Here is a 24,683-nt window from a genome sequence, read left to right on the forward strand (position 1 = left end):
AGAAAACAAAATACATAGAGTGACCATGATTTCTGTTATTAAAATTCACAAAAAAAACATTTACGGTAATCAAATTAGCATTTCTTAAAATGTCATTCAAAAACTGGTATATTGACATGAATACTGGAAAATAAATTATGAATAAAATTTATTAGCATTTTTATGAAAACAAACACATGAAATAAAACAAGTAGATAATTTAATATTCCTGCACAAAATAATTGGTTGATTATAATTCAATGAAATATAAAATAACCACAAAAATTAGCGTGATATATTTATGGTAAAAGAAAATGTATAATAATACAGTAAACACAATGGCATATAAATTTTATTTTTGTATTTTATCACTTTATAATCTTAATGACTTATTAAAACAAAAACTTACATATTTCTTCCCTACTTTTGGTCTGTCGTGCTTTAAAAAAAAAAGTCAAACGTGGCTCCCTGGAACACAAAGGTTTGCCCACCTGTGCACGAGATCGATTTTGTTTTGTGTGTGTGCGTAGACCTTTAATTCCCACATCTCGCATAATACTCCAGTCAGCTGACTTGCAGACGCCATTTTGTCAGCCATTTCCTCCATTGAGCCACTGCCAGCTAGGCGTCTGTGCGCACGCAGAAGCCCAGGACGCTGCGTCTCTCTCCGGCCTTCCAGCAACTCCCTTGCCCCCCTCCCCAACCCGGGACCCAAGGAAACAACCCCGGCGGCAGTGGCAGCATCAGCAGCAACAACAACAACCCCCAGGTGGATGAGATACAGTCCCTAGGCTCGGTCGACACCCACCGGTACCAGTGACACCGCCGTCAAGAACCGAGCATGGCTTTGAAGATTGTCAAGGGGAGCATCGATCGGATGTTCGATAAAAACCTTCAAGATTTAGTACGTGGCATCAGGAACCACAAGGATGATGAGGTAACAGAAACTAAACAAAAAAACGTAACCAGCGTTACAACCTCACGTCACACCCCCTCCCCTTCCCTGCGATAATGACCGTTACGTTTGGCGACTCGTGTCAGCTGAATTAACATCAAAAGGCAGCCTGGCTAAAATGCTAGCCTCACCGCTAACTGTCATATTAGCCGCTTAGCTCCCTCAGTCCCCTAACAAGACCTTCTGCTTCTTGCAGAATATTTGCTGCATACGAATAGGAATATTAAGCAACCTGAAACGTTTAACCCCAGGGCGCTTTTTAAACGAAACAAAAACAAAATTAACGCTTAATGATTGGAGTGGTAAAGTTAGCTAGCTATTGTACAGCTAGCTCCAAAAAGGATGATTATGGTTAGTTAATAGGAATAATAGCATTCGTATCCTGTTTTGTTTTGGTCTTACACTGACTAATTTTAACCATCCCAGTATGTGCAGTGTGTAGCACAAGAAAAAAAAAGAGTCGTTTGGATGAAAAGGACCCTCAATCAGTGTTTCAACATGAGCCTAGTCACAGATTACATTTAGTGTCTCCCTGTACACCACCCAATAAAAACATCTCAAAAAGTGGATATGGTTATCTTGCTGAAATAATGGCTGATGACATTTTTTTAATATGATTTTTCTTATCATTCATCACCTCATCAGCTGTCTAGATAAACTCATTTAAGGTTGTGTCCACACACATACAGTTTTGGGTCAGGTGTAAAATTCAGTAACATTTTCAGAATCTCACAAGAGCAGGTCGAAAATGTCCTCGATTGTCTGAAGAGAAGCGACTGTCGTTGCTGTGTTTTGTGTCAGCTCACCAGCGCTTGACGTTGCGATCCGGCCGGTGCTCATCTGTTTTGTTTCATATATTTTTTTGTCAATGGTAACCCAACCTTGCAGGGCCCGGATAAGGTGATGGTTGCCCAGCCAACAGATTGTTAAATTATTAATGCTTGCGTATACTGTATGTGTGAAGGCATCTCAAAGTTCCTCTGATAGTCGGGCACAGGTGTCACACTGGTCCTCAAGGGCCACTATCGTGCATGTTTTAGATGCGCCCCCCGCCCCCAAGACCTGGTTCAACTGATCAGCTCTTCAGCAAGTTCTGCAGGAGCCTGATAATAATCCCGCTTGTTTGAATCAGGTGTGTTGGAGGAGGGAAACATCTAAAACATGCAGGATTGTATCCATTGAGGACGGGAGTAACAGCTGTGTAGTCGGACAACCTCCAAAATCAACATTCCAAAACACCAATTTTGTTTACAACAATGCTTCTTCTTGGGAAAAATGTCCCCTATAATCAAAACATGTTATGTAAACACAATTTTAATTGTGCAATATTAGGGGAATATACGAAAATGAGTACACCAGAGGTATTAGCTGTGTGTGTATATCTTACAACTTTTTTTGCTATGTTCATTCATTCCCGTCATACATTTTTAGGACAATTGAAAGTCATTTTTGTAAAGTGTGACAGCTATTTCACTTATTTAAATTGGTTCTGAATGGACTATTATAGCGGTGGGGGACGTGGAAGCATGGTTTAGGTCTGCTGATAGTTTTGTCGGTGTGTGTGTTGAAACAACACGCACTCACATACACGCCTGTCACTGTGCTGTCTCATGACTGCGCACACGTGACCGGCGCCCACTCTCACTCTCTTCGGAGCTTTGAGTATTTGTGAAGGGCTGCTCTCGCTTGGGCTTCTCCCACCGAATGTAGATGGAATGTTGGGCCAGTGGTGTCACTTTTTAATTGCGAGGCTCCGGGCAGTGCGTTTCCTTGCTGAATGTGGGGGAGGTGGTGAATAGCCAATCTGCTGCAATTACTGTTTTGCCCGAGGCACACTTATACTTTTTTGTTTGTTTTAGGGAAAAAATAAACAAATCAAAATGTGGTAATGCTTGCTTTTTGTTGGCTATTGATGTACAGTAATATATATAGACGTGAGCCAGTAACAGATTCTTATGACATGTTAACCGCGAGAATATCACCATCTTGAAATTGCAGCTCTAAAATGTATGACTTTGAAATGTTTGGGTATTCAACTTTTTCTCCATTCAATCTGCTTTGAAATGGAAAAAAATGGTAGCTACTTCTCTGCTCTTCTCCGTTTTGTGACATAATGTCGGAAACGAACTGATGCTAGCATGCTAGTTTTGCTTCCTATGGAGTCTTAAGTTTCTCCAATTTCAGTTTATGGTTTTGGTTTGATTTATTTCCGCAGCTATAGACACGGCAACTCTCATAGGCGGTTGTGAATGTTCATTTCAAGACAGTTTTATGGTAATATTTTAATGTTACCTAGAATTAATTGTCAAAGAAGGTAAACGGACAAAAAATATATCTAAATACAGTACTGAACCTGTTTTAATGAACAACAGCATGTTGGAATATACAGTATTTTTTTTAATTGATGTATCAGTATTTGTGTCAACGTGATAGTAGTGTAAAACGCACAACGAATCAAATAAAGCCCTCTCTCCAACAAATATCTTATTTTAATCTACACCTGGCGCTCTTTGCAGTTGCGTTTGCTGTTCCAAATCTCAAATCGTGTTAACCTTTCCAATTGTCAGCCCTTGCCATTTCCCGAACAAATCGGGAAGAAAAAAAATCACTCTCAAGACACCCCACACAATGATATAATCCCTCAGGATCATTCTTTCGAAACCCCGCTAATCTGTTTTTTTGCTGATGATCAGTTGCAAAAAAAAAAAAGTGAATGTGGTTCAATAAATACGTCATGTATACCTGCTTTAGAGGACAAATACAGCATTAAAATTGTTTTCTGATTTGCTCTTGTTAGCCCCGTGGCAAAAACTACATCATTTCACCTAATCTGATCTGGTGCCTGCCCTTTTGGTCTGCCCTCAGGCCAAGTACATCTCCACTTGCATTGATGAGATCAAACAGGAGCTCAAGCAGGACAACATCGCCGTCAAAGCCAATGCTGTGTGCAAGCTCACCTACGTAAGTACACTTTGGTGAAGTAGTCACGAGCCAGCAAGGGTATCTGTAATCGACTTGAAAAGTTTTTTTTCTGACCGCTTCACTTTCACCCTTACAATCATGATTGACGTGATTTGAGATCCCAGCTGTTTAAGATGTTTGAGTGAAAGTGAGCGAACCGTTGGGATGTCAGGATGCAGTTTTGTGAACCAAAGCAAAGTTGCTTTGAAAAAAAAAAAAAATTTGTTGGTGAACTGAGGTTCTCCAAAGAGGTTCCACCTTCATTTGTGCTTTTTTTTTCTTTTCACTTGTGATGTGGAGACCCTCAAACTCTAGTTTTGATTTATTTCCTCAATTTTACAACTGAAATTACCAAGCGATTTTTTTTGTCAAAGTTAATTGGCGTAATAAATGATTCCATTATTTTGAGAACATTTAAATAGCTTTCATTACAGAAGTCTACGCAAATGAGTAATGTTGTCTTTTACTGTTGTGCGTTTTTTGCTTTCATGACAGTGTTTGTTTACATGGTTCAAACCATGAGATCAAATTTAGCTTTAAAAAAAAATCGAATGAAAGTTGTACATTTTTTTTGGGTTCTTGATATTCGTGTTATTTAAATGGGTTCCTTCCATAAGGTGTTCCTGAAGTACATACATTTGAGGTAATATTAGACATGTATTTTCATGTGACAAACAAACAGCAAAGAAAAAAATATCTCATAAATCAAGCTCAGCTAAATTTAGCTATTTTCAATTAGATTTGTTCCTGCTTAGATTATGATTATGTTGGGCAAAGTGTGTGTGTGTGTGTGTTTTATTTCATGCAACCTCGACCGCGGATGTTCCCCTCTGTAATATTAGATATGAATAATGAAACCTCCCTTCTCTGCGAAACAGCTTCAGATGCTGGGCTACGATGTCAGCTGGGCCGCGTTCAACATCGTCGAAGTCATGAGCTCCTCCAAGTTCACCTACAAGGTAAAAAGCGGCGGCGTCTCTGTTTGCGATGATCGCCCCTGTACTGACGAGTCGGTGAAACGCGGCAGCGCAATGTCTTAAGTGCTATTCTGCTCCCTGCGCAGAGGATCGGCTATTTGGCAGCCTCGCAATGCTTCCACGAGAGCACAGATGTCATCATGCTAACCACAAATCAGATTCGAAAGGTAAGCGGCCTGCGCTGCTTTCGTGCTTGCCTCGTCGTCACTGCGCAATGCCGTGTGCCCCCAGTGGGGGGTTGTCAAAACATTATGGGGTCGTGCTTCCCCTTACAGGGCAACATTTTGTACTTTTCCTTTGCATATTTTCTGACAGTGTGTACCAATACTTAACATTGTCATTCCTTCTGGCACTCGTGATGACAATGTGTTTTTGTTTGATCACGTCTTGTTCAAATACCCAAACAATTTTGAGATTGACAGCGCTCACTCAATTTTGGCACGATGGAGTAACACCATGTCCTCGCAACACCAATAGAATAAATCCCATTGCGCAAAACGCTGCTTGCGTAAATATGAATAAACGCGAGCAAGTGTTAATTAACCAAAAATAATGTTGAAACAAACTACAAACTACCACAGATGCATGGAGATGCTTTTGTCACAATTTCCTCTGCATCGTAAATGAACAAATGCAAATGAATTCAAAAAGTATCAGATGTGTCAGATTTATTTGATGCATCACTACCATGTCAGATCTTCTAACAGTACCGGTTAAGTACCTCTACGTTTGTTTTATTAGTGTACTGGATCTTTTTATTTCGGTTTGCACTTCATTAAAATGATACAATGTAATCATCGATTGCAAATTAGCTTGCGGACGCCCAAGTTGGATCTTGCAGATGTCTAATTTGGCAATCGCTGATCAACAGTATTGCTCTCGTCCACGCAGGACCTGAGCAGTCCCAATCAGTACGACACAGGCGTTGCCCTCACAGGCCTGTCTTGCTTCGTTACCCCCGATCTGGCTCGCGATCTGGCCAACGACATCATGACACTGGTGAGCCACAAAGATCACAACTTACGATGTCATTTTTTTTTGTTTGTTTGTTTGTTTTTCCCATTCTGTACTGTTGCACTCTTTCATTTGCATATGTAAGATGAAGCTAAACACGCTGCTCTCTGTTGATTGGTCGAGAATTGCCACTTGGCATGTAACGATTGAAGATATAAGATAAAGCACTAAAATGATGTTTAGGAGTTCTGCAATTTACCGCAACATGTCGTCTTTTTATTTTTTTTGTGCAAGGTGGCACATAATTACCAGGCAAGGACCAATCATCTTGTGCGTGCTTGTCTGTGTTGTATTCATCTTGAACACATGTCATACCTTGATATACTCTTTCCGTAGCCGACATATCGACCGCCATCCACCGACACACCCCTACAGTGGAAGTGTGACTTATTTTGGTCGTCATTTCCTCTGCTCTAGATGTCTCATACTAAACCCTACATCAGGAAGAAAGCGGTGCTGATCATGTACAAGGTGTTTCTCAAGTACCCGGAGTCCCTCCGTCCTGCTTTCCCCAGACTCAAGGAGAAACTTGAAGACCCAGATCCAGGTACCACCATATTCTAGCTTCCCCGGTTGTCATGAAGAACCTGGAGAAAGTCATTACATAGCGTTAAACCTTTTGTGGCGGCCATAACGGCGATTTAAAGGAGGGTCTATCACTGATTCTAGGCGTGCAGTCGGCGGCGGTCAACGTGATCTGTGAGCTGGCGCGCAGGAATCCCAAAAACTATCTTTCTCTGGCACCGCTCTTCTTCAAGCTCATGACCTCCTCCACGAACAACTGGGTCCTTATTAAGATTATTAAATTGGTGAGTCAACAGGACGCAGATATCCGAACACACACAATCCACTGACTGACCTGAAACTTGTGCTACATAACATCTGGGCTGACAACTTTGACCATTGTGACCTACTCCTGTTTCTCCTCTTGCTGCCTTTGCCATACGCAACACTTTTTACATCTGTATGTGTGATTCTGATTGGTTCTGCGTTTACAGTTCGGTGCGCTCACTCCTCTGGAGCCCCGCTTGGGAAAAAAGCTGATTGAACCTCTCACAAACCTAATTCACAGGTGAGATCAACCCAAATGCTCCCCTCCATTGTAACGTAGCCTAAAATGGTCACTCGCACATTTATAATCCGTGCTCTCCTTCTAATTTGCAGTACATCTGCCATGTCTTTGCTGTACGAGTGTGTGAACACGGTTATTGCAGGTCAGTACTTCTAATGCATATATAAAACAGAAGGATCTTGTTTGACACTCAAAATCACTTTTGTTGATTAGTTAAAATGTACCGTACCCCAATTTAAATGCCATTGATTTTCAATTAAAAAATGCCATTACGCCTTAGTTTCACAGTCGAACGTATGCAGAAAGTCTGATTGCCGCTGCGTTCTGTTTTGCAGTGTTAATTTCCTTGTCGTCTGGAATGCCCAACCACAGTGCTAGTATCCAGGTACGCTTCTTAGGTCCACTGCCTTCGCTCCCTTTCCAGTCCAGTTTATGCACAGTGCATGATTTGACTGTTTTTTTTCCCCTCCTTTCTCAGTCACAACAGTTTTTAAGTCAACTCACATTTATCTGTTCACTATTCGGTTCATCCTGTTATTGTTTACCTTGAAAGTGTCTGTTGATCATTGCGTCCCGATTTTGGCATCACACTTTCTCTCTGTCTTCCAGCTCTGTGTACAGAAACTGCGAATCCTGATTGAAGACTCTGACCAGAACTGTGAGCCCTCTGTCAATGCCTGCAGTGTGTCATTTTCTCATTGTCTGCGTGTTTCTCACTCCACAAGTCCAGCCCCCCGCCCCTTTTTAGAGGATTCCACAGAGCCTCCACCCGAGTCTCGATAACTCGAACTGCATAACCTTTTTTTTTTTACTCGTATTGATTTGAATCGCATTCACCCTGCAGAAAAGGGGCTTGTTGACATTCCTCATCGGACGACATGTACGCCTTTCCTCACATTGCGGAACCATTCGAGTTATCTGGACCGACCCCCACGTAGAGATAGTTGTGTCTAGAGTAGATTGTCAACTGATGGTGTGGGCTGCACTGGGTGATCCTCACAAAGCGCTGAGTTGTCTTTAAAAAGAACCTCTTCTTTGTGGTACTCACCAGTCTTACCATTTACACCCCCAATTTGTTGCTTTTTGTACCATATTTCCTCAAATACGCGTCCTCTAATTTGGACCGGTATGGATGCAGCGTGTTAATGCAAGTAATTGCCTCCTTCATATTCACGTCCACAGTTAACTGTTGAGTCGGTTTGAACTCAGTTGCTCACCAAAACTGAAGACGGTACTTTGTCCATACATATGAACGTGACTGTCAATCCTTGTTTATTTGTGGTGACCAGTCCAGTATGTAGCCCGCCTCACTCAATCTCAGCTGGTACAGGCTCCACCTCACCCGTAACATGTATGATGACAAGCGCTGTAGAAAATAAATGAATGGCCCATTTTAATATTTTCCCAACAATAAATTTGACTAAATTAAGACCTCACCCCACCCCATCTCTGGCCGCTATTTGCGGGAATATGGTACATCAGAAAACTTATTTCAGAGGGTGTAACTCCTGGGATCAAATATCCAATCGGTCCAACCCGGAAGCCCTGGTGTGAATAGAGTAGATTGTGAACCTGTGCTTGAAGATGTTTATTTATCTGTGCCTCGGAATTATTAAGCTAAAAACTAAATGAAAGAGGGACCTATTTCCACAATTAAAGGAATACAGTGAACGAGAATAGATGCAGAATTGAATTGGTTGGGAATCGCTGGTCTTGAGAGTTTATGGTAAAGTTGTGTCTTCCCCCGATTTAAAATGAATTACACAAAGCTTTTTGTCACTGTTTTCGCCATCTCTTTCACAGTCCAAGGTACTTTTGACGTGGTCGGAGTCATATGCAGCCGCACGGAGGCCGCACTCATCATGGCTGTAATGTATTCACTGCAGCCAAAATTACCGCCACGCTTATTGATTAGAATGTGAGAGGCCTTTGTCTCTGGCGAGTGAGAACACCACAATTTCGTGACTCGGCAGCTTTCACATGGCCAAATGTGTGTTTTGTCTTGCATGTGTATACGTGTTTGTGCGTCCTTTCCATTGTTCTTTGTGTTTTAATAATCTTTTTCTTCGGGATATTTACATATAACTATCACATAGATAAATATAGCTACAGCTAACCGTATTACCGGTCGATAATATAAGATAAGATAAGATAATATGAGTGCGATATTAGCATTGAAATAACTCAGGCATTGATAGTGGTACATTTCTAAACATGGCATGGCAGTATTCTGTCTACTCAGTTGACTCAGCAAGTTTATATGTGCGAATATGTTCCTTCAGTGAAATATCTGGGCCTTTTGGCTATGTCCAAAATCCTGAAGACCCACCCTAAGTCAGTGCAGAGCCACAAGGACCTCATCCTGCAGTGTTTGGATGACAAGGATGAGTCCATCCGTCTCAGAGCTTTGGACCTACTCTACGGCATGGTATGTGCTCCTTTTCAATACAGCGGTAAATTGATTTAGGAGTTTTAATTTGTTCCTTGACCACGACCATAACTCAAATCATCTCAAGCCATTTCACTCCCATATCGCACTCCCTCTGGTGTGTGCTACCAATGTACTCAAAGATGCTCACAACTGCTCAGTAAGCCGCAGTAATATTAATTGTCTTTCGTAGCGGATCATAAATGTGTGCCTGTGAGTATTGTTTTGGTCTGTCTACATGTGTTACTTCACCATTTTTCCAATTATCCATTGCTTAAAGGGTTAGAAAATCTTCATCACAAATAAATTCAGGAGAGGTTAGTTGTTAGTATGTGATGACGCATTCTGACTCGAATGGTAACATTTTGGTTCAACAGCAGCCAATTCACTACTTGATTCGACATACCGACGATTCGGGCACAGCCTACTACTCTGTATTCCTTTGCAGGTCTCCAAAAAGAACTTGATGGAAATTGTGAAGAAACTGATGCTACATGTGGATAAAGCGGAGGGAACCACATACAGGGATGAACTGCTCACCAAGATCATTGACATTTGTAGCCAGAGCAACTACCAGTACATCACCAACTTTGAGTGGTTCGTCTCCCTCAACGCAGTCGCCTACACAATCAATTTTTGACATGATTTCGAGCTGTATTTTTCTCCCATGTGTCCTTGACAGGTACATCAGTATCCTTGTGGAGCTGACCCGATTAGAGGGCACCAGGCACGGTCACCTCATCGCCTCTCAGATGCTGGATGTCGCTATCCGGGTTAAGGCCATCCGGGTGTTCGCCGTGGCCCAGATGGCCACGCTGCTGGACAACGCTCACCTTTTGACCGGGAACATGCAGAGAAACGGCATATGTGAAGTTTTGTACGCAGCAGCCTGGATCTGCGGCGAGTTCTCGGAGTATGTCGCGTTCTCTTTTGTCATGCCTTGAAGTTAAAAATCACGTGTTTCACACATTGCCGCATGGTGTTATGTTTGTTTTTGGAACACGTAAATGTAACCCTGGATTACATAAAGTCTTAGAGCCGCACTAAAAAGAAAAAAAAAGGAATATTCTTATGTGACAAATTTAGAATACAAACAGTAACTTGAGTCATCATCTTTAGACACCTGGAGAACCCGTTGCAGACGCTCGAAGCCATGCTGCGGCCGAAGGTGGCTACTTTGCCGGGCCACATCCAGGCCGTGTACGTGCAGAACGCCGCCAAGTTGTTCGCCACAGTGCTACAGAGCCAAAAGGACAACACGGATGGCACAACTGTCCAAGAAACCAGCCAGCTAATGATAGACCGCCTGCCGCTTTTTGTCCAGAGCGCCAACCTGGAAGTGCAGGAAAGGGTAAAAGGACTGTGGAAATGTCTCTCAAATCCAAAGTTCTTCTAATGGTGACCTGTTGATGACGATTCAGATTAAAAAAAAAAAAAAATTGGTTCTCCTATGCTAACTACACTCCACAGGCATCTTGCATCCTGCAGCTGGTAAAGTACATCCAGAAACTGCAGCAGAAGGAAGTCGAGGTAGCGGAGGAAGTCATTGCGCTGTTTGCCGGAGAACTCAATCCTGTAGCTCCAAAGGCACAAAAGAAAGTGCCTATCCCTGAGGGGTGAGTATCAGAGCGTTTTCACATGAGGACGAGTCCATTTAAACTGTGCTTGAGCCAACTTGACTCCAAACGTCCAGTAGCTTTTATTAGTGTGAGTGCTCAGATGCATACTCAGGATATAATTGTAGTAAGTGTTGTGAGTGACCCTGAAGTTGTGTATATGATTTTATGTTGTGTTTTGTGCTTAGTTTACGAATCGTACTATATCACAGTATATTGTTTTTATTTTTAGTATAGGGACAATGTGTAGAGACATGAATCATCAAAAAACATGAAGCGCTTCTTGCGCCAGATTTACCGGTAGCTGAAATGGCATAGCTTTTTTTCTCCATGATTGGTGGAAAAAAACAAGGGCAGATTTATTTTATTTATTTATTCGTTAAGTCTCGATCTGGATGCCTGGATCAACGAGCCTCCATCTGAGAGCGAGTCCGAGGACGAGCAGCCCAAAGCTATTTTTACAAAGGAGGAGCCCAAACATTCCCGGCCCAGACACACAGAGGTGGACGAGAAGGAGCTGGCGAGGGTGCGACCATCAACTATTCAATAAGCACCTTCATTCTATAGCTCTTTCACCACCAATAAAATAACCAAAGTACATGTGACCTTTTTCTTTTTACCTGCACAGAGAAGAGAAGCCAGGAAACAAGAGCAAGCCAACAACCCATTTTACATCAAGGCCTCGCCATCCTCGCAAAAGGTCTTTTTTTTTTCTCTCCCCGGTCACTTTGTTTCTTCAGTATCTCTTTGTATCGGTTGATTTATTAGATTATGTGTCTGTCTACAAGTAGATAAAATAGATTCATAGGTATCACAAAGTTATTTTTATTACTAACAGGTCTACCAGGACACCCCTGGAGTGGAGCACATCCCAGTTGTTCAGATTGATCTGAGTGTGCCTCTTAAAGTACCAGGTAAGACGTCCTTTGTTGTTTTCATCATCAAAACAAAAAGGGGCACTTTGATTGAAAAATAATTTTATTACAAGAAACACAGTGCACTTGTGTATGAACTTTTCATAAACGTTGAAGTGTGTACGTGTATGCGCGTCTTGATCAAGGATGGCGATGGACTTTGTCTTCTTTTTGATTTGAAAAAGCTCTGCAGTGTTAGCTGCCGGTATTTATCCATGTTCTCACCACCACACTGCTTTTGCACGTTGGTTTGCCGTGCTGGATGCTCACCCACTCACACAGTGATTTATCAGATTGAAATTATACCCGAGCCTTGATACTTGCTGAGGAGCTGCGCGAAGCCCTTTATTATTATTTTTTTTCTAAATAAAATGTTACGTTTTGGCACAAAAATGAGTTAAAAGCCACACATACATCTCATTTACATTTTATCTTGCACTGGACAAAAACTCTATTTTAAAAAAATTACTAAAACTAATGAAAACTTTTGAAAAAAATTAAACTGGAAAAACCTGCTTTAAAAACAAATTTAAACTAACTGAATTGGGAAAATAAAAGTCAAAAGGAAATAAAAACTAGGAGTTATCGATCAATTATAGCCCCGGTGGGGACATAGTTTGAATTATGAAAAAAATAAATGTATTATCCTGACATATAAATTCATCATTTGTCATCCCAGCACTACCTTACTCCAATGATCAGAAGCTTGATATAATCTGAAAATGAATCCATTTTTTCTTCCCCATTTGTATTTGAGAATGAAATAATGTCTTTCAAATCCTCCTCCTCGCCTCAGGCCTGCCTATGTCCGACCAGTACGTAAAGCTGGAGGAGGAGCGTCGGCAGAAGGAGAGAGCCGACAAGAAAAAAAAGGAGAAAAAGAAAAAGAAAGAAAAGCGCAGTGGACGGGGAAAGAAACACGACTCTGGTCCGGAGAGTGAGGAAGACATTACGCCGGCGCACATGGTCGACATCGTCACAGAGGAAATGCCAGAGGTGACAGTGTCACTATTTGATCTTGAGCTGGGGGTCCGAGGCTTGAAACATTCCAACGGATGGCGATGTCGGGCTTTTTCACAAAATACAGATTTTCACATTTAAATTTTTTCACTCATCAAATTCACCACATATCTTCAATCATAAGAAATGTATCTGTACTTGCTGCATTCATAGTTCTACAGCAAAAAAAAAAAAGCCCTGGAACAAAATATTCATTATTATATTCATTATTATAATGAATATAATGATGAATATAATAATGAATATAATTATATATTATATTCATTATTATATTCATCTTAAGTCTTAATATTAAAAATATTAAGACTTAAGATGACTCTTAATCCTTGCTTGGAAGCACCTACCTCAGGTCAAAAGTTTCCAACATGTTAATGAATCAGTAGTGCTTTAGCAATATATAAATGGAAACTGAAAAACCTGCTTTAAAAACACATTAAAACTACCTGGGCAATGTTTGGTGTGATTTACTCTGTGATTAATTATACGTGTATGTTGTCTCTTTCTTTGCAGTAATTAGAGTGGTTAGTCGCTTTTTGGAAAATAAAGTAAAGTGGTCAGAAAAGTCGCAAAATATAGCAGTCAAATTGGCTCACTGGGTGACTGCCGTAACCTGGGAACACGCTATGCATTTACAACCTGTATCATTTGTAAGACCGAGCGGAAAATTCTCAGTCATCAACTGAATCCTTCTTGTATTGATTGATCTCCCTCCAGAATGCCTTACCCAGTGATGAGGATGACAAAGATCCTAATGACCCTCACAAAGCCCTGGACATCGACCTGGACAAGTGAGTCAACGTTTGCTGAGGCCAAATATAGCTTAACTTAAATAATATCTTCAATTGAAGATGAATCTGTTCTAATAAATCCATTTTAGCGTGTCTTGGGCATTCCCGGTCACGGCTTCATCGCCGATGTGACTTGCGTGGCCTTTTTGCCCCTCCTTCCTCCTTCTTGACTTTTTGCTTCCTCTCTTCTATGCATACACACACCCCCATTACTGCCCACTTTGCACGGGCAGCTTGGTGGAAATGGCAGGGCGCAGGTGAGTAGCACCTCCAGCCACGTGACCTGCCGCTCCAAAATGCATCTTCTATCCCGTTTGCTGTGTTTCCAATTAGCTGGCTTGCTAACATTGCTTCTCTAACTGATTTTTAGTGCTCAGCATTTTTTTTTCCTTTTCTGTATTGACTGGATGTAACATTTGACTCGGTATTGATATTCAAAGTGCCCTTCTCAGGCCTGGTAAAATCAGCATTATTCCCTGAATGACTTCTATGACTTTTCCCACAATAGTGACTTTTGAGGAAAATCCCCCTTAAACAGCTGCCGCTGTTGTGAAAGCGCTATATAAATCGGCATGTATTGTATTGTATTAAAATAAGAAACACTGCACGTTGAATCACTAATAGGGTGCTGCTGACGCTCTCAGGCTTTGGTTCCCTTGTAGTGGCATCTAAAATAATCTGCCTGATTGGGCCTGTAGGAAACTGCCCTGCCGCTCAATAGATTATGAATGCTGCCAAACTCTTACGAGTCCAATGAGTGAGCGCTGCGTTGGCGGAGATAACAAGTGCATGCGCATTTTCACTAGTGATAGTTCAAGCTGTAGCTGGGCTGTCTTCTATGGACTTTGAGCTGAAAGAAAAATCCACTTCTGCTACATCTGAAAAGAGTTGTAGAAACTTAGTTGACGTCAGGCCCAGGCCAGAACAATCGGTTGCTTTATGTCTATTAGATATGGCCGTTGCACTTCTGGATTGTGTTTTTACGTTGTAATGTATTCTATTGTTTTATCCAGGCCTCTTGCAGACAGCGAGAAGCTACCAGTCAGGTCTCACCGTCCAACAGAAGTTCCGAAAAGCCCAGATGGAGATGCCGAAAGCACTTTGCAGGAAGCCAAGAGGACCAGCAAAGAGAAGAAGGAGAAAAAGAAAGACAAAGAGAGGGACAGGAAGGTAAGGTTCGCTTTTAAATGTCACCTTCTTTCAAACAAGATAAGCGCACGCTACGCCTCGAGCATGACTACGACATCACATTTAAAAGTTTTCAATGATTCATATCTTTCATTTGCATTTGGCAGAAGAGCAAAGAAGAGAAGAAGAAGAAAAAACACAAACGTGAAGAAAAGGGGGTGGATCTTCTCGGGCATCAGTCAGACGAGCCCGCCGTCCAATCAGAAGGACCCAGTGAGATGGTGGCCCCTCCCACTTCCACAACTCCTGAGGTATGACCTTTTGAGAAACACAGCGGGTAGCAACCGTGTGTTTTATTTTACATTTTGCCGAAGCATTCCGTAAGTATTGTGGGGCCCCTTGAAAGGCTTTATAAACCGTTATTTCGGAATCGGAGTGATTGTTCACAATAATGTCAAATTTCAGGGAGCTCAGAAATTCGAGAGTGTGGTTTCCTTTGCATGTAGGCAAATCATTGTATTAATAAAGACAAAAAATAGAGTATCCTTAGATGTATCCAATGGTAGTAAGCTACAGAGTGCGTTTGGCCCTCCCCGCTCTCAACTCCTCGCCCTCCTGTCCCTCCTCTCCCTCCCTTGCTCTTCTAGGTTTCAGATCTGGATTTCTGGCTCTCAAAGGCTCCAGTGCCCTCTTACGCCCAGGTTGAGTCGCACCCCTCGTCTCCCCCCCCCCCCCCCCCTCACTCATCGCTTAGTTGTACTCATCCACCCTTCTCATAATTCCATTTTTTTTCCCTCCTCGTCATCCACGCGTCAGCTTCCTCTCTTTCACAGGTCGCACAACACATTCATTCCCCCTTTGTACGCATGAGTGACTTTAATGTATGTCGTAGTGTTCCTCTTCCTGTTTCCTTTTGTTCCGTGAAAGTGGTTCGTCAACGTTTGTGGATGTTGTCATTATTACTTAGTGACGACGATAAGAGCATGGCTGTCCAACAGGAATCTGGCCTGGAGTCAGTTCCTTTGCTTCCTGATGCCGCGGCAAGATTGTGTTATTTTTCCATCTCTTTCTTGGACCACTTAATGTGCTGTAATAATTCGGGGCGGGGGACACACACATCAAACTTAGTGTTTTGTAATTCTGTTGCCATCAGTGCCATCAAAGGATGACAGCGGTTCCTTAAGAAGTTTTGGAGTTCCTTTAAAAGTGCAAATATTGTGTACTTAGTAAACGTGACACCCCACATAGAAGTATCGAAAATGATTAAAAATTGGTGCTAAAACATAACTCCATGTATGAACCAAGAAAATATATTCACTTCAAGTGTTCTGTGGCTTAAAGCGACAGTGAGGAACTCCTTCTAAAATAACCACGCCAGCTCTTCTACTCTCTCTGTTACGTGCACGCACTCAGGGCTGAGGGCTTCACAACAAGGCGTTCTAAAGAGTCACTCCAAAGGATTATTTGAAGGAAATACTGTATGCATTTTATTTTGATATGTTGTCATTCGTCAGACTTGAGGTAGCGACTGCTCTGACCTCAACCCGTCACTTTTCCGGTGCATGCCTTCATGTGTCTTTTTTTTTAGGATTTTTGGGGTAGTGGTCTTGCAAGAATGATAGCTAACCTCAAGCCCGTCTGGGCTTTTCTGATGAAGAATTGTTCACACAATTACACTCTTGACTTCTGCTGTTTCTTGTTGGTTCATTTGGCTTTTCTTGTCGCAGTTTGGTCTCAAAACGTATTGTGGCTGATCCCTTTTTTTTTTGAGTTCACGAGCTTAATTTTTGTTGACACGGAATTGGTAGACAGTGCAATATGTTTGGGTTTTTTTGCCTCCTGCTAATTAATATTTGTGTGTTTGGTTACAGGAAGCAGCAACAGTAGAAGGAGAAGCAGCCTCCGTGCCAGACGCAGCATCCGGCACGACACCAAACTCTGATCCCGATGAGACCAAGGACTTGGAGATGGAGGAGTCTGTGAGTCACCGCCTATGATGTCATCGTTTCCTGGAAAGAAAAAAAGAAGAGATGATGTCTGCTGTGGTGGCTGTTGAATACGCTTTCTCTCGCTCTCGTATCCTCACGATGTGAAGAAATCATCCAAGCACAAGAAGAAGAAGCAGAAAAAGGAGAAGGAAGAGAAGGACAAGAAAAAGAAGAAGAAGCACCATCATCATCACCACCACCACAGCGATGGAGGCGGAGAGGGGACTGTGCACAACGGCACGGTGGAGGAGGAAGAACCTCTACCGGTAAGTGAAATCAAAAAGTTTTCACTAATGGTAGTGATTATAAAAACTATTTCCTGATCTCAACGCTACAGTGGAACGTCACTCTTCCGAAACTTGTTTGTTGCATCAGCTGTGCCGATCCAGTTGCTCTGTTTGTGTACGGCGCTAGGCAGAGAATGTCGAAACCTCACCTGAACCCATTTTTCATTTCAGCCCATGTCCAATTACTGCCTCCTCGCAGAGAACGCTTATATCAAAATGGTGAGTCATCGGGAATCGGGGATACTACCAAATCGGGATGAAACGTTTGTGCGATAGCGAAGATTAAATGAGTGATCGAGTCTTTCGAGGCAGCTGTCTAAATAAGTCTCATTGTCAAATCTCCCTTTCTTTTAAGATGATGGAAGATGCCGATCAGGTACTCGTCAAAGTTCTGTGACAGCCAGAACTTATTGAAACTTCTGTCCTAGATGTGTTTTTTGTTTTGTTTTTCTTCTGCATCGATTGGCTTCCCGTGCCACAGAGCTGCTTTCTTTTCGCAGATTCTTTCTGTCCTTGCTGCCTTGTTCTCGTATTGTTTTCGCCGAAAGAGCGCGCGCGTGATTGATGCTGTGTGCGACAAATTACACAGTGTAACCTCCAAGGTTGATCGCAGTCTCGCAGTTGATCTGAGAGTTAAAACTGACCGATTTTGAAAAACAGCTTGACAGTCACCATTCAATGTTTCAATTAAAGACACACTACAATGCAATAAATGTTGCGTTGCTGTGGTTGCATTATGCGTCCACTAGATGGAGCTACGCTAAGGGAATACAATACAATACGGCTTTATATAAAGCATTCACAACTGCTGCAGCTGTAACAAAGCGCTTTACAGAACATTTAAAATACTACGGCCAGGAAATCTGAATGTTGATCCATATATAAGGTGCATCGGCTTATAAGGCGCACTGTCGGCTTTTGAGAAAATTGAATTCTATTAGTGTGCCTTGTCGTGCGGAAAATATGGTACTTTTTTTTTTTTTTTTGGAAAGTTGTGCTTTTGTTTCATGCGTACACATTTGAATGCTATTACAAGCGAGCAAGCACTGCAGTGTTGCCAGACAGCATTTTGACCCAAAACTAAGAACAAATGTTATTTATTTTGCCACATTGCAGAAAATCACAAATAGGTGTTTTTCCTTAAAAAAAAAAAATCAGGAAAGGATTTGGAGACATTTCCAGTTTTGACTCTAAATTGTTCGTCTTTGGTGGTGTTTGACTTTGGAGGTTAAACTGTGCAACTTAATCTCTCCCCCCCACCCTCTGATAAATCTACAGGAATCTGACACGTTTAGTTTTCTTCTTCTCAGGTGTATGACATCCAGGGGAACCTGCAAGATGGCAGTCAGGTGGTGGTGTCGGTCATCTTTGAGAACAAATGTGATAGCTTCCTGAAATCCATGGAGTTCAACGTGCTGGACTCTCTCAACTCCAAGCTGCAGAGGCCGGAGGGGGCGAGTGCGCACGACGGCCTCACCGTCCCCTTTCACCTCCCGCCTGGTCAGTTGCGCTCCGCAATGCGCCCGCCAGGAATTTCCTGTTTGTTATGCAATCTGGGAGCTTTTCCCAAACCAACATGTATCAAATTATCACAAATTTTGAGACTTTTTCAAACATTTGCATTTATTTATTTTGGCCTCTATTCTTTGATCGGGCCCACCGAGCATGTACATTGCCAATAGCCCTGTAATATTGGTTGCATTAATGTAGCCATCTTTTAAATTTGAATTTTATATATATATTTTTTTTTTGTAACTGCATCTCTTAATGCCATGGTTGAAAAAAGAAATGTGGCAACACAGATGTCGTAACCATGCAGAGGTTTGAATAATCTGAAATTGAAGATGTTCTACCAAAACTAACAAACCGTTCTCTCGTATTCGCAGGGGTGTCCAATGAAGCTCGCTTTGTGTTCACTGTGCAGAGCATCGTGATGCCACAGAAACTCAAGGGAACGCTCACTTTCATTGTCAAGGTTAGAAAACCAAGCTCAGTATTGTCAAATTACGGCAACAACCTGAATGGGGGAAATTCATCATGCAAACAGATTGATGTACAGTAAAAGTTATTTCCCCGAATCAGAATGAAGACTCTTCAACTCACGAGAAACTGGACTTCAAACTGCACTTTACTTGTACCTCCTACCTAATCACCACTCCATGCTACAGGTGAGGACCTGCAAAAATTTCAGTCTGAGGATAAAGAACACTGTTCATGTCTGTATTGTTAGTTTCGATCTACATGTGCTGCTCCACCATTTGTCTTAACGCTAACCATTTCATTATGAATTCAAATAGTGTGATCAAACATCATGGTCATTTAAAATAAGTGGTTAGAAAAAAAAGTTGAGTTAACTTTTTGTTATCGCAAGAATTTATTGCTTTGTGGTTGTTGCTTTGGCTAGCGATGCATTTGCAAAGCTGTTGGAATCTGGGGACCTGAAGGGCAGCTCTGTCAAACTGGAAGGCATCATCATGCCCTTTCACCACCTTCTGGCCAGGATCTGCTTCCGTCACCACTTCTCCGGTACGTAGACACAACTTGATCCATTTCATGGGTCTCAGTTGCTCAATCACAAACATTCAATGAAACACAACAACCTAGCATAACAAAATCCATCCGTCCACTAATCCGCTTATCCTCACGAGTCACGGTCATGCTGCCTATCCCAGCTGTCTTCGGGCAGTAGGTGGTGTACACACTGAACTGGTCGCCAGCCAATTGCAGTGCACACATAGAAAAACAACCATTTGTGCTCACACCCAAGGACAATTTAAGAGTGTTCCATGAACCTCCCATGCATGTTTTTGATCATGGGAGGTACCCAGAGAAAACCCACAACAAAATCAACGCCCCCCAAAAAACATAATTCTCAATGCATATTGGCATACATGCGAGAAGTATAGTACAGGGATACCTTTACTTACGTCCATACGAAATTTTCCAATTACGAAACATCTTAACAGGAAAATATTGCCTCTTGTTACAAAACAAATTCAACATACGAAAAATAAAAATACAGGGGTTTGGAACGAATTATGGCATTTACACGGAAAACGTGTCTCTACTTACAAATTTTCTAGTTAAGGAATTTCTTTCAGAACCAATTAATTTAGTAAGTAGAGGTACCACTGTACTGTATTAAGTTATGGTCAGAAGTTCACTCACAATAAATCATTAGAAAGTCCGAAATAGGGCATTCATGCCCACAAAGTGTACCTGCATATTTGCGCAAAAGATTATCATGCGTGAATACTTTGTACTGTACTAAAGAATTGTTGTCATTTTCAACCAGTTGTGGAGAGGGTCGACTCCTGCGCCTCTATGTACAGCAGGTCTATCCAGGGTCACCATGTTTGTCTGCTCGTCAAAACCGTGAGTCAAACTTTTTCCTGCCTAACCCTTTCGTTCCTTTATTCGCCCGAGACGCATTCCAAAAACTGCAGGGGGAAAATTACAATGGTATTTTCTCAAGTACAGGCTCTGCATCAAATTGAATTTCCAAACACACCCTGTGTTGATGGCAGCTAACAAGTTTCGGTTGGACAAAACTTAGCGTTTCCAACTATGGGAAATTATTTCTTGAGTTTAAAATGGCCTACCTTAACTCGCTTTGCCAAAAGAAATATTGGCAAATTCAAACATTCTTGACAGAAATAAGTTGTGAAAATGTTCTCCGTGGTTTGAATGCGTGAAATACCACCATCTGGTGGGCAAATATAGTCATTAAAATGGTAACGCTAGTCCAAATTGAAATTTTTAAAAATTGGCTTTTTGTTCTCATTTTTCATTCATAGGAAATGGGATTTGTATGTGTAGCTTTGTCATTTTGGGAAGATAATTATCCAAGAACACATTTGGCTTATTTCATTCAACACAGCCAAAATGGCCTAAAAAATAAAATTGTCAGGTTACTAAAAATGCCTTGTGTTGAGTGACACTTTGATCTTCCTTGTCTTGCAGTCCAACCAGACGGTGTCCATCGACGCCAAATGTGACGAACCCGCCCTGCTCGGGAACGTGCTGGATGAGATCAAACAGACCTTCTCTGAGTGCTGATTGTGTCCATGGTTAGCCCAACCTCCTCCCTCCTAGCTAAAACGCATCATGATCACATTCAAAACACTGCGGCCGGCAATGCCGCCTTCGCCCTATTTATTTATCTGCTCTCCTCATCCTCTTCTTTGCTCTTCCTGCCCCCTACACTCTTGAGCACATTCACTTGACATCGTTTTACAGACTGGCGGTGTACTCGCTCCATGTTCTCCTGCGACGCACTTTTCAATTTCCTCTCTGAGCTCTTGGATGTCCCTCCTCCTCTGCTTCTTCCTCTTCTCCTCCACTGTCACATGGCGCCATTTTGACACCTGGACTTTTGCTGTTGATGGTTGAATTGTGTTTTTACTGGTTTTGAACTATGCTGTCATTAATGTGCCGTTTTATTTTTGTTTTTGTTTTTTTTGTCTGTCTGAACGCCTGTTCGCGCCTTCTATGTGTGTGTGTGTGTGTAAACATCCGACTGCTGTTTCAGCCTTGAAAGCAAGTGACTGTCTCTTTCTCAAAATTAAAAAAAAAAAAAAAAAGAGAGGAACTCGTACTCCCTACCTAATCTCTTCTGACCCCGAGGCCTGCAGTAGATGAGACCTTAGAGCGACTTGCACTACTCACAAAATGTTCAGGATATTGGGCTGTTAGGAAGAACCTAAAATGCATCAGTCTATTACCTTAGTGAACTTAATTTGACTTTTTGTGAACCTGTTGTGAGTAGTGCACAGTGCAGTAACCAATCTTGGGATATCCAATCCCTCCTGCCCTGCCTGCTTTTCCCCCAACGGACCAAAATGGAGAGACACTTGAACACGAGTACCACCAGCCAACACCAATCAGATTCACAAATTTATTTAGTTGCATCACTGTTACATTTGATTACCTCAAAAGGTGACCATGTGTGACATACAAATAAATGCCTCCCTCTTCCCATCAGGAAAAAAAACCCAGCAACTGTAAACTGTCTCACTTGATAGATGCTATTGTTCACACAGACACTTATTAACTACCAAGTCCATTTGCTAACCAAAAGACGAGCGAGCACCTACTAAGCTCTTAACTGGTCTTTAGCATCGCAGTAGGCATTTATTTGCCTGTGCCTTTTATACCGAACTTAATAGAAGTGGGACACTTTCAGCCATTTTGCATTCACGCATTCAGGTAATGTGATGAGTGGCAAGGAAAAAACAACTAACACAAAATTGGTGTGGATGGTGAGGCTCCATATTCATATTCGATTCTGTCTGTGAGAAGTTGATAAATTCGCTGGTCAAACATTATTGATAGAGGCCAGAAAACCCCATACTTTACAGTATATTCCACAACTTGACCGCTGAGCCTATTTAAGATCCATTGCTAACCAAAAGAGCAGCACCTATCAAGCATGTAAATGATCCCGTCGTGTTCAAAGTTTGCAGGCTTACTACGAGTCACGCTACAATGCCGTGTGCCGTCCCACTTGCATTTATATTTGTCCAAAATTGAGTTCGTCGTCCAGTTTCAATTGCGACCATCTGCAGTTAAGGTCTCCGGATTTTTTGTAGAAATGTGAATCACATACTTTTAGGTACAGTAATCAGGACGGAACCCTGCTGCCAATGTGAGTAATTGATGAGCCCCCAAATTTCTTCGTTTCTATAAATAGTTAAAACTGTAAATAAACCATAAACTATGATGCCCCTAAAATTTTTGATATTTTCAAACTCACGTTACGGCAGCATGAGACGTCTCCATGCAAAAACGCTCCATAACCTTCACCAACAACCCAGGCTAAACTTAACGACGGACATGCGGTGATGATTCTCTCGTGACTTCCACCATTAACTACCCAGGCTAACATCGGTTCCTCCCTGACATATGAACTTTGTCTCTGTCGAGATTTCACTTCAACATAGTTCCTTGGCACCAAGATGGCACCAAAGCCCTGTCTAAAAGAACAGTGACAATACATTTCTATAAGATGGGAATTTGTGTGTTCAAAATAGATGGAGGGTTTTTTTCCAGCAAAGGACAGGCTCAAAATAAAATTTACCAGTAGCAACCCACGAATGGGCAAGGGAATAGTAGACACATTTGAGGTGCCTATGGTGGCCCATGTGTCCCAAATGGCATCCGTGATTCATCACGAACACTATTTTACCAAGGTCTCACAACACAATTATCAGTATTAGGCGCCACAGCATCTGTCCTTACATGCACCTGTTGTCGCTTTTGCTTTTCCATCACGGCAGGCCAAAGCGCTCTCAAACCTAACTTTCTGAAGTAGCAAGCTCAAGACTAACCGTTAGCATCTCTTATGTTTGTTTGTCCGCCATTGCGTGAAAACATTCCTTCACAAGACTGACTACGAGTGTGGTCAGCTGTAAATTTGCAGGAATGTCCATCGAAAACATGTTCCCGACAATGACCTATCCGTAGAGTTTCTCCCATATTGATTGTCACCTATTTCGGATCATTATATTATTGCATTACAACTTGTATATTGCATGATTTAGGAATGTACACTTTTTTATTACCTTTTTTTCCCCCTTCCATGGACATTTTCACCTGAATTGTCATTCCATTTTCTCCTGTTATTTTCTCTATACCGTTTTTTTTTTAAATCAAGTATATACAGTACTTGGACAATGATGGTTGTTTTTATGCATTCTAAGTTTTGGAGGGGGAATAAATTCGATAGTTGAATGATTTAAATTATTAAAACGAAGGCAAGGATCAAGTGGGGGGTGTTTAAAAGAAATCAGGATGAAGAGGGCATTGAGGGCTCCCAGTTAAGAACAGGGCAGCACTGAGGGACTACCTGTCTTAATTCCCTCTCGGTTCGTCCGTCGTGTTCTTTTTGTAACATTCTTAGCTCGTGACATTGAAAGTATACTCTCCACACCACAGATTTCCAAAAGTACTGTCGTCTTGTTTCTCCATACTCTCCAGCTGTACAATGTCATATGTTTCAAAAGGGGGGGACGTGAATGATCTTCACTCCCTGTAAAGATTACCCCACTTAAAAGTAAAAATAAAAACTATAAGATGCTACTGTGTATGCCTTTTATTTATCCATACTCTGATCTGAATTGAAAAAGGCAACGTTTAATGTACATAACTGGTAGTAAATATGGATGTGTAGTTTACTTTGCCCCCGCCCCCACACACTAGATTATAATGCTCAGTTTTTATGGTTAGTAATTTTTCTGTGTATCATAGTCGTTTACAGCCAAGTGTGGCTCCCTTATGTAGCAACACACAAATGAGATACATTGCATGAATTGGTAATTGAAAGATTGAAACTAAGTGTATTTTTTTTCAATTGTTCTATCAAGTTCAATTCAATAGTTCACATTCTTTTAATCTGCAAAGGCTTGTACTCATGAAAACTCCAGTCTGGTGCCTTGCCCATGTAATGAAGTCCTCAAAGTAACGTAAATTTACATTTTTAAATTGTCATACAAGTTTTAAAGACGATGTTGCTCATAGTCATTATTTTTACATTTTAAGGGAATGCGTTCCTAACT

General features: G+C 41.7%; 1 protein-coding gene across 5 annotated transcripts; it reads left to right on the forward strand.

The window, feature by feature from the left end:
- The first annotated feature begins 570 nt into the window (after nucleotides 1-570).
- Nucleotides 571-24,207, forward strand: ap3d1 (adaptor related protein complex 3 subunit delta 1). Of its 5 annotated transcripts, XM_086115458.1 has the most exons (35): nucleotides 571-916; nucleotides 3,800-3,895; nucleotides 4,774-4,854; nucleotides 4,959-5,039; nucleotides 5,764-5,871; nucleotides 6,304-6,433; nucleotides 6,556-6,695; nucleotides 6,885-6,958; nucleotides 7,051-7,100; nucleotides 7,294-7,343; nucleotides 7,568-7,616; nucleotides 9,241-9,386; nucleotides 9,835-9,983; nucleotides 10,069-10,299; nucleotides 10,506-10,737; nucleotides 10,857-11,002; nucleotides 11,387-11,528; nucleotides 11,631-11,702; nucleotides 11,841-11,916; nucleotides 12,713-12,912; nucleotides 13,651-13,724; nucleotides 13,958-13,981; nucleotides 14,738-14,894; nucleotides 15,020-15,163; nucleotides 15,500-15,553; nucleotides 16,724-16,831; nucleotides 16,948-17,106; nucleotides 17,299-17,346; nucleotides 17,483-17,503; nucleotides 18,438-18,627; nucleotides 19,014-19,102; nucleotides 19,210-19,295; nucleotides 19,532-19,653; nucleotides 20,423-20,502; nucleotides 21,091-24,207. In XM_086115458.1, the coding sequence occupies exons 1-35, from the start codon at nucleotides 821-823 to the stop codon at nucleotides 21,184-21,186; spliced, it is 3,801 nt and encodes a 1,266-aa protein (XP_085971584.1). In that variant the 5' UTR covers nucleotides 571-820; the 3' UTR covers nucleotides 21,187-24,207. The 5 variants fall into 5 exon arrangements, with proteins under 5 accessions (XP_085971584.1, XP_085971585.1, XP_085971587.1 ...); XM_086115459.1 differs by lacking the exon at nucleotides 17,483-17,503; XM_086115461.1 differs by lacking the exon at nucleotides 15,500-15,553.
- Nucleotides 24,208-24,683: the final 476 nt, after the last annotated feature.

The sequence above is a fragment of the Hippocampus guttulatus genome, chromosome 7 (genome assembly GCF_054856545.1).
Source record: "Hippocampus guttulatus isolate MCC_2025c chromosome 7, RoL_Hgut_1.0, whole genome shotgun sequence".
Lineage (NCBI taxonomy): Eukaryota > Metazoa > Chordata > Actinopteri > Syngnathiformes > Syngnathidae > Hippocampus > Hippocampus guttulatus.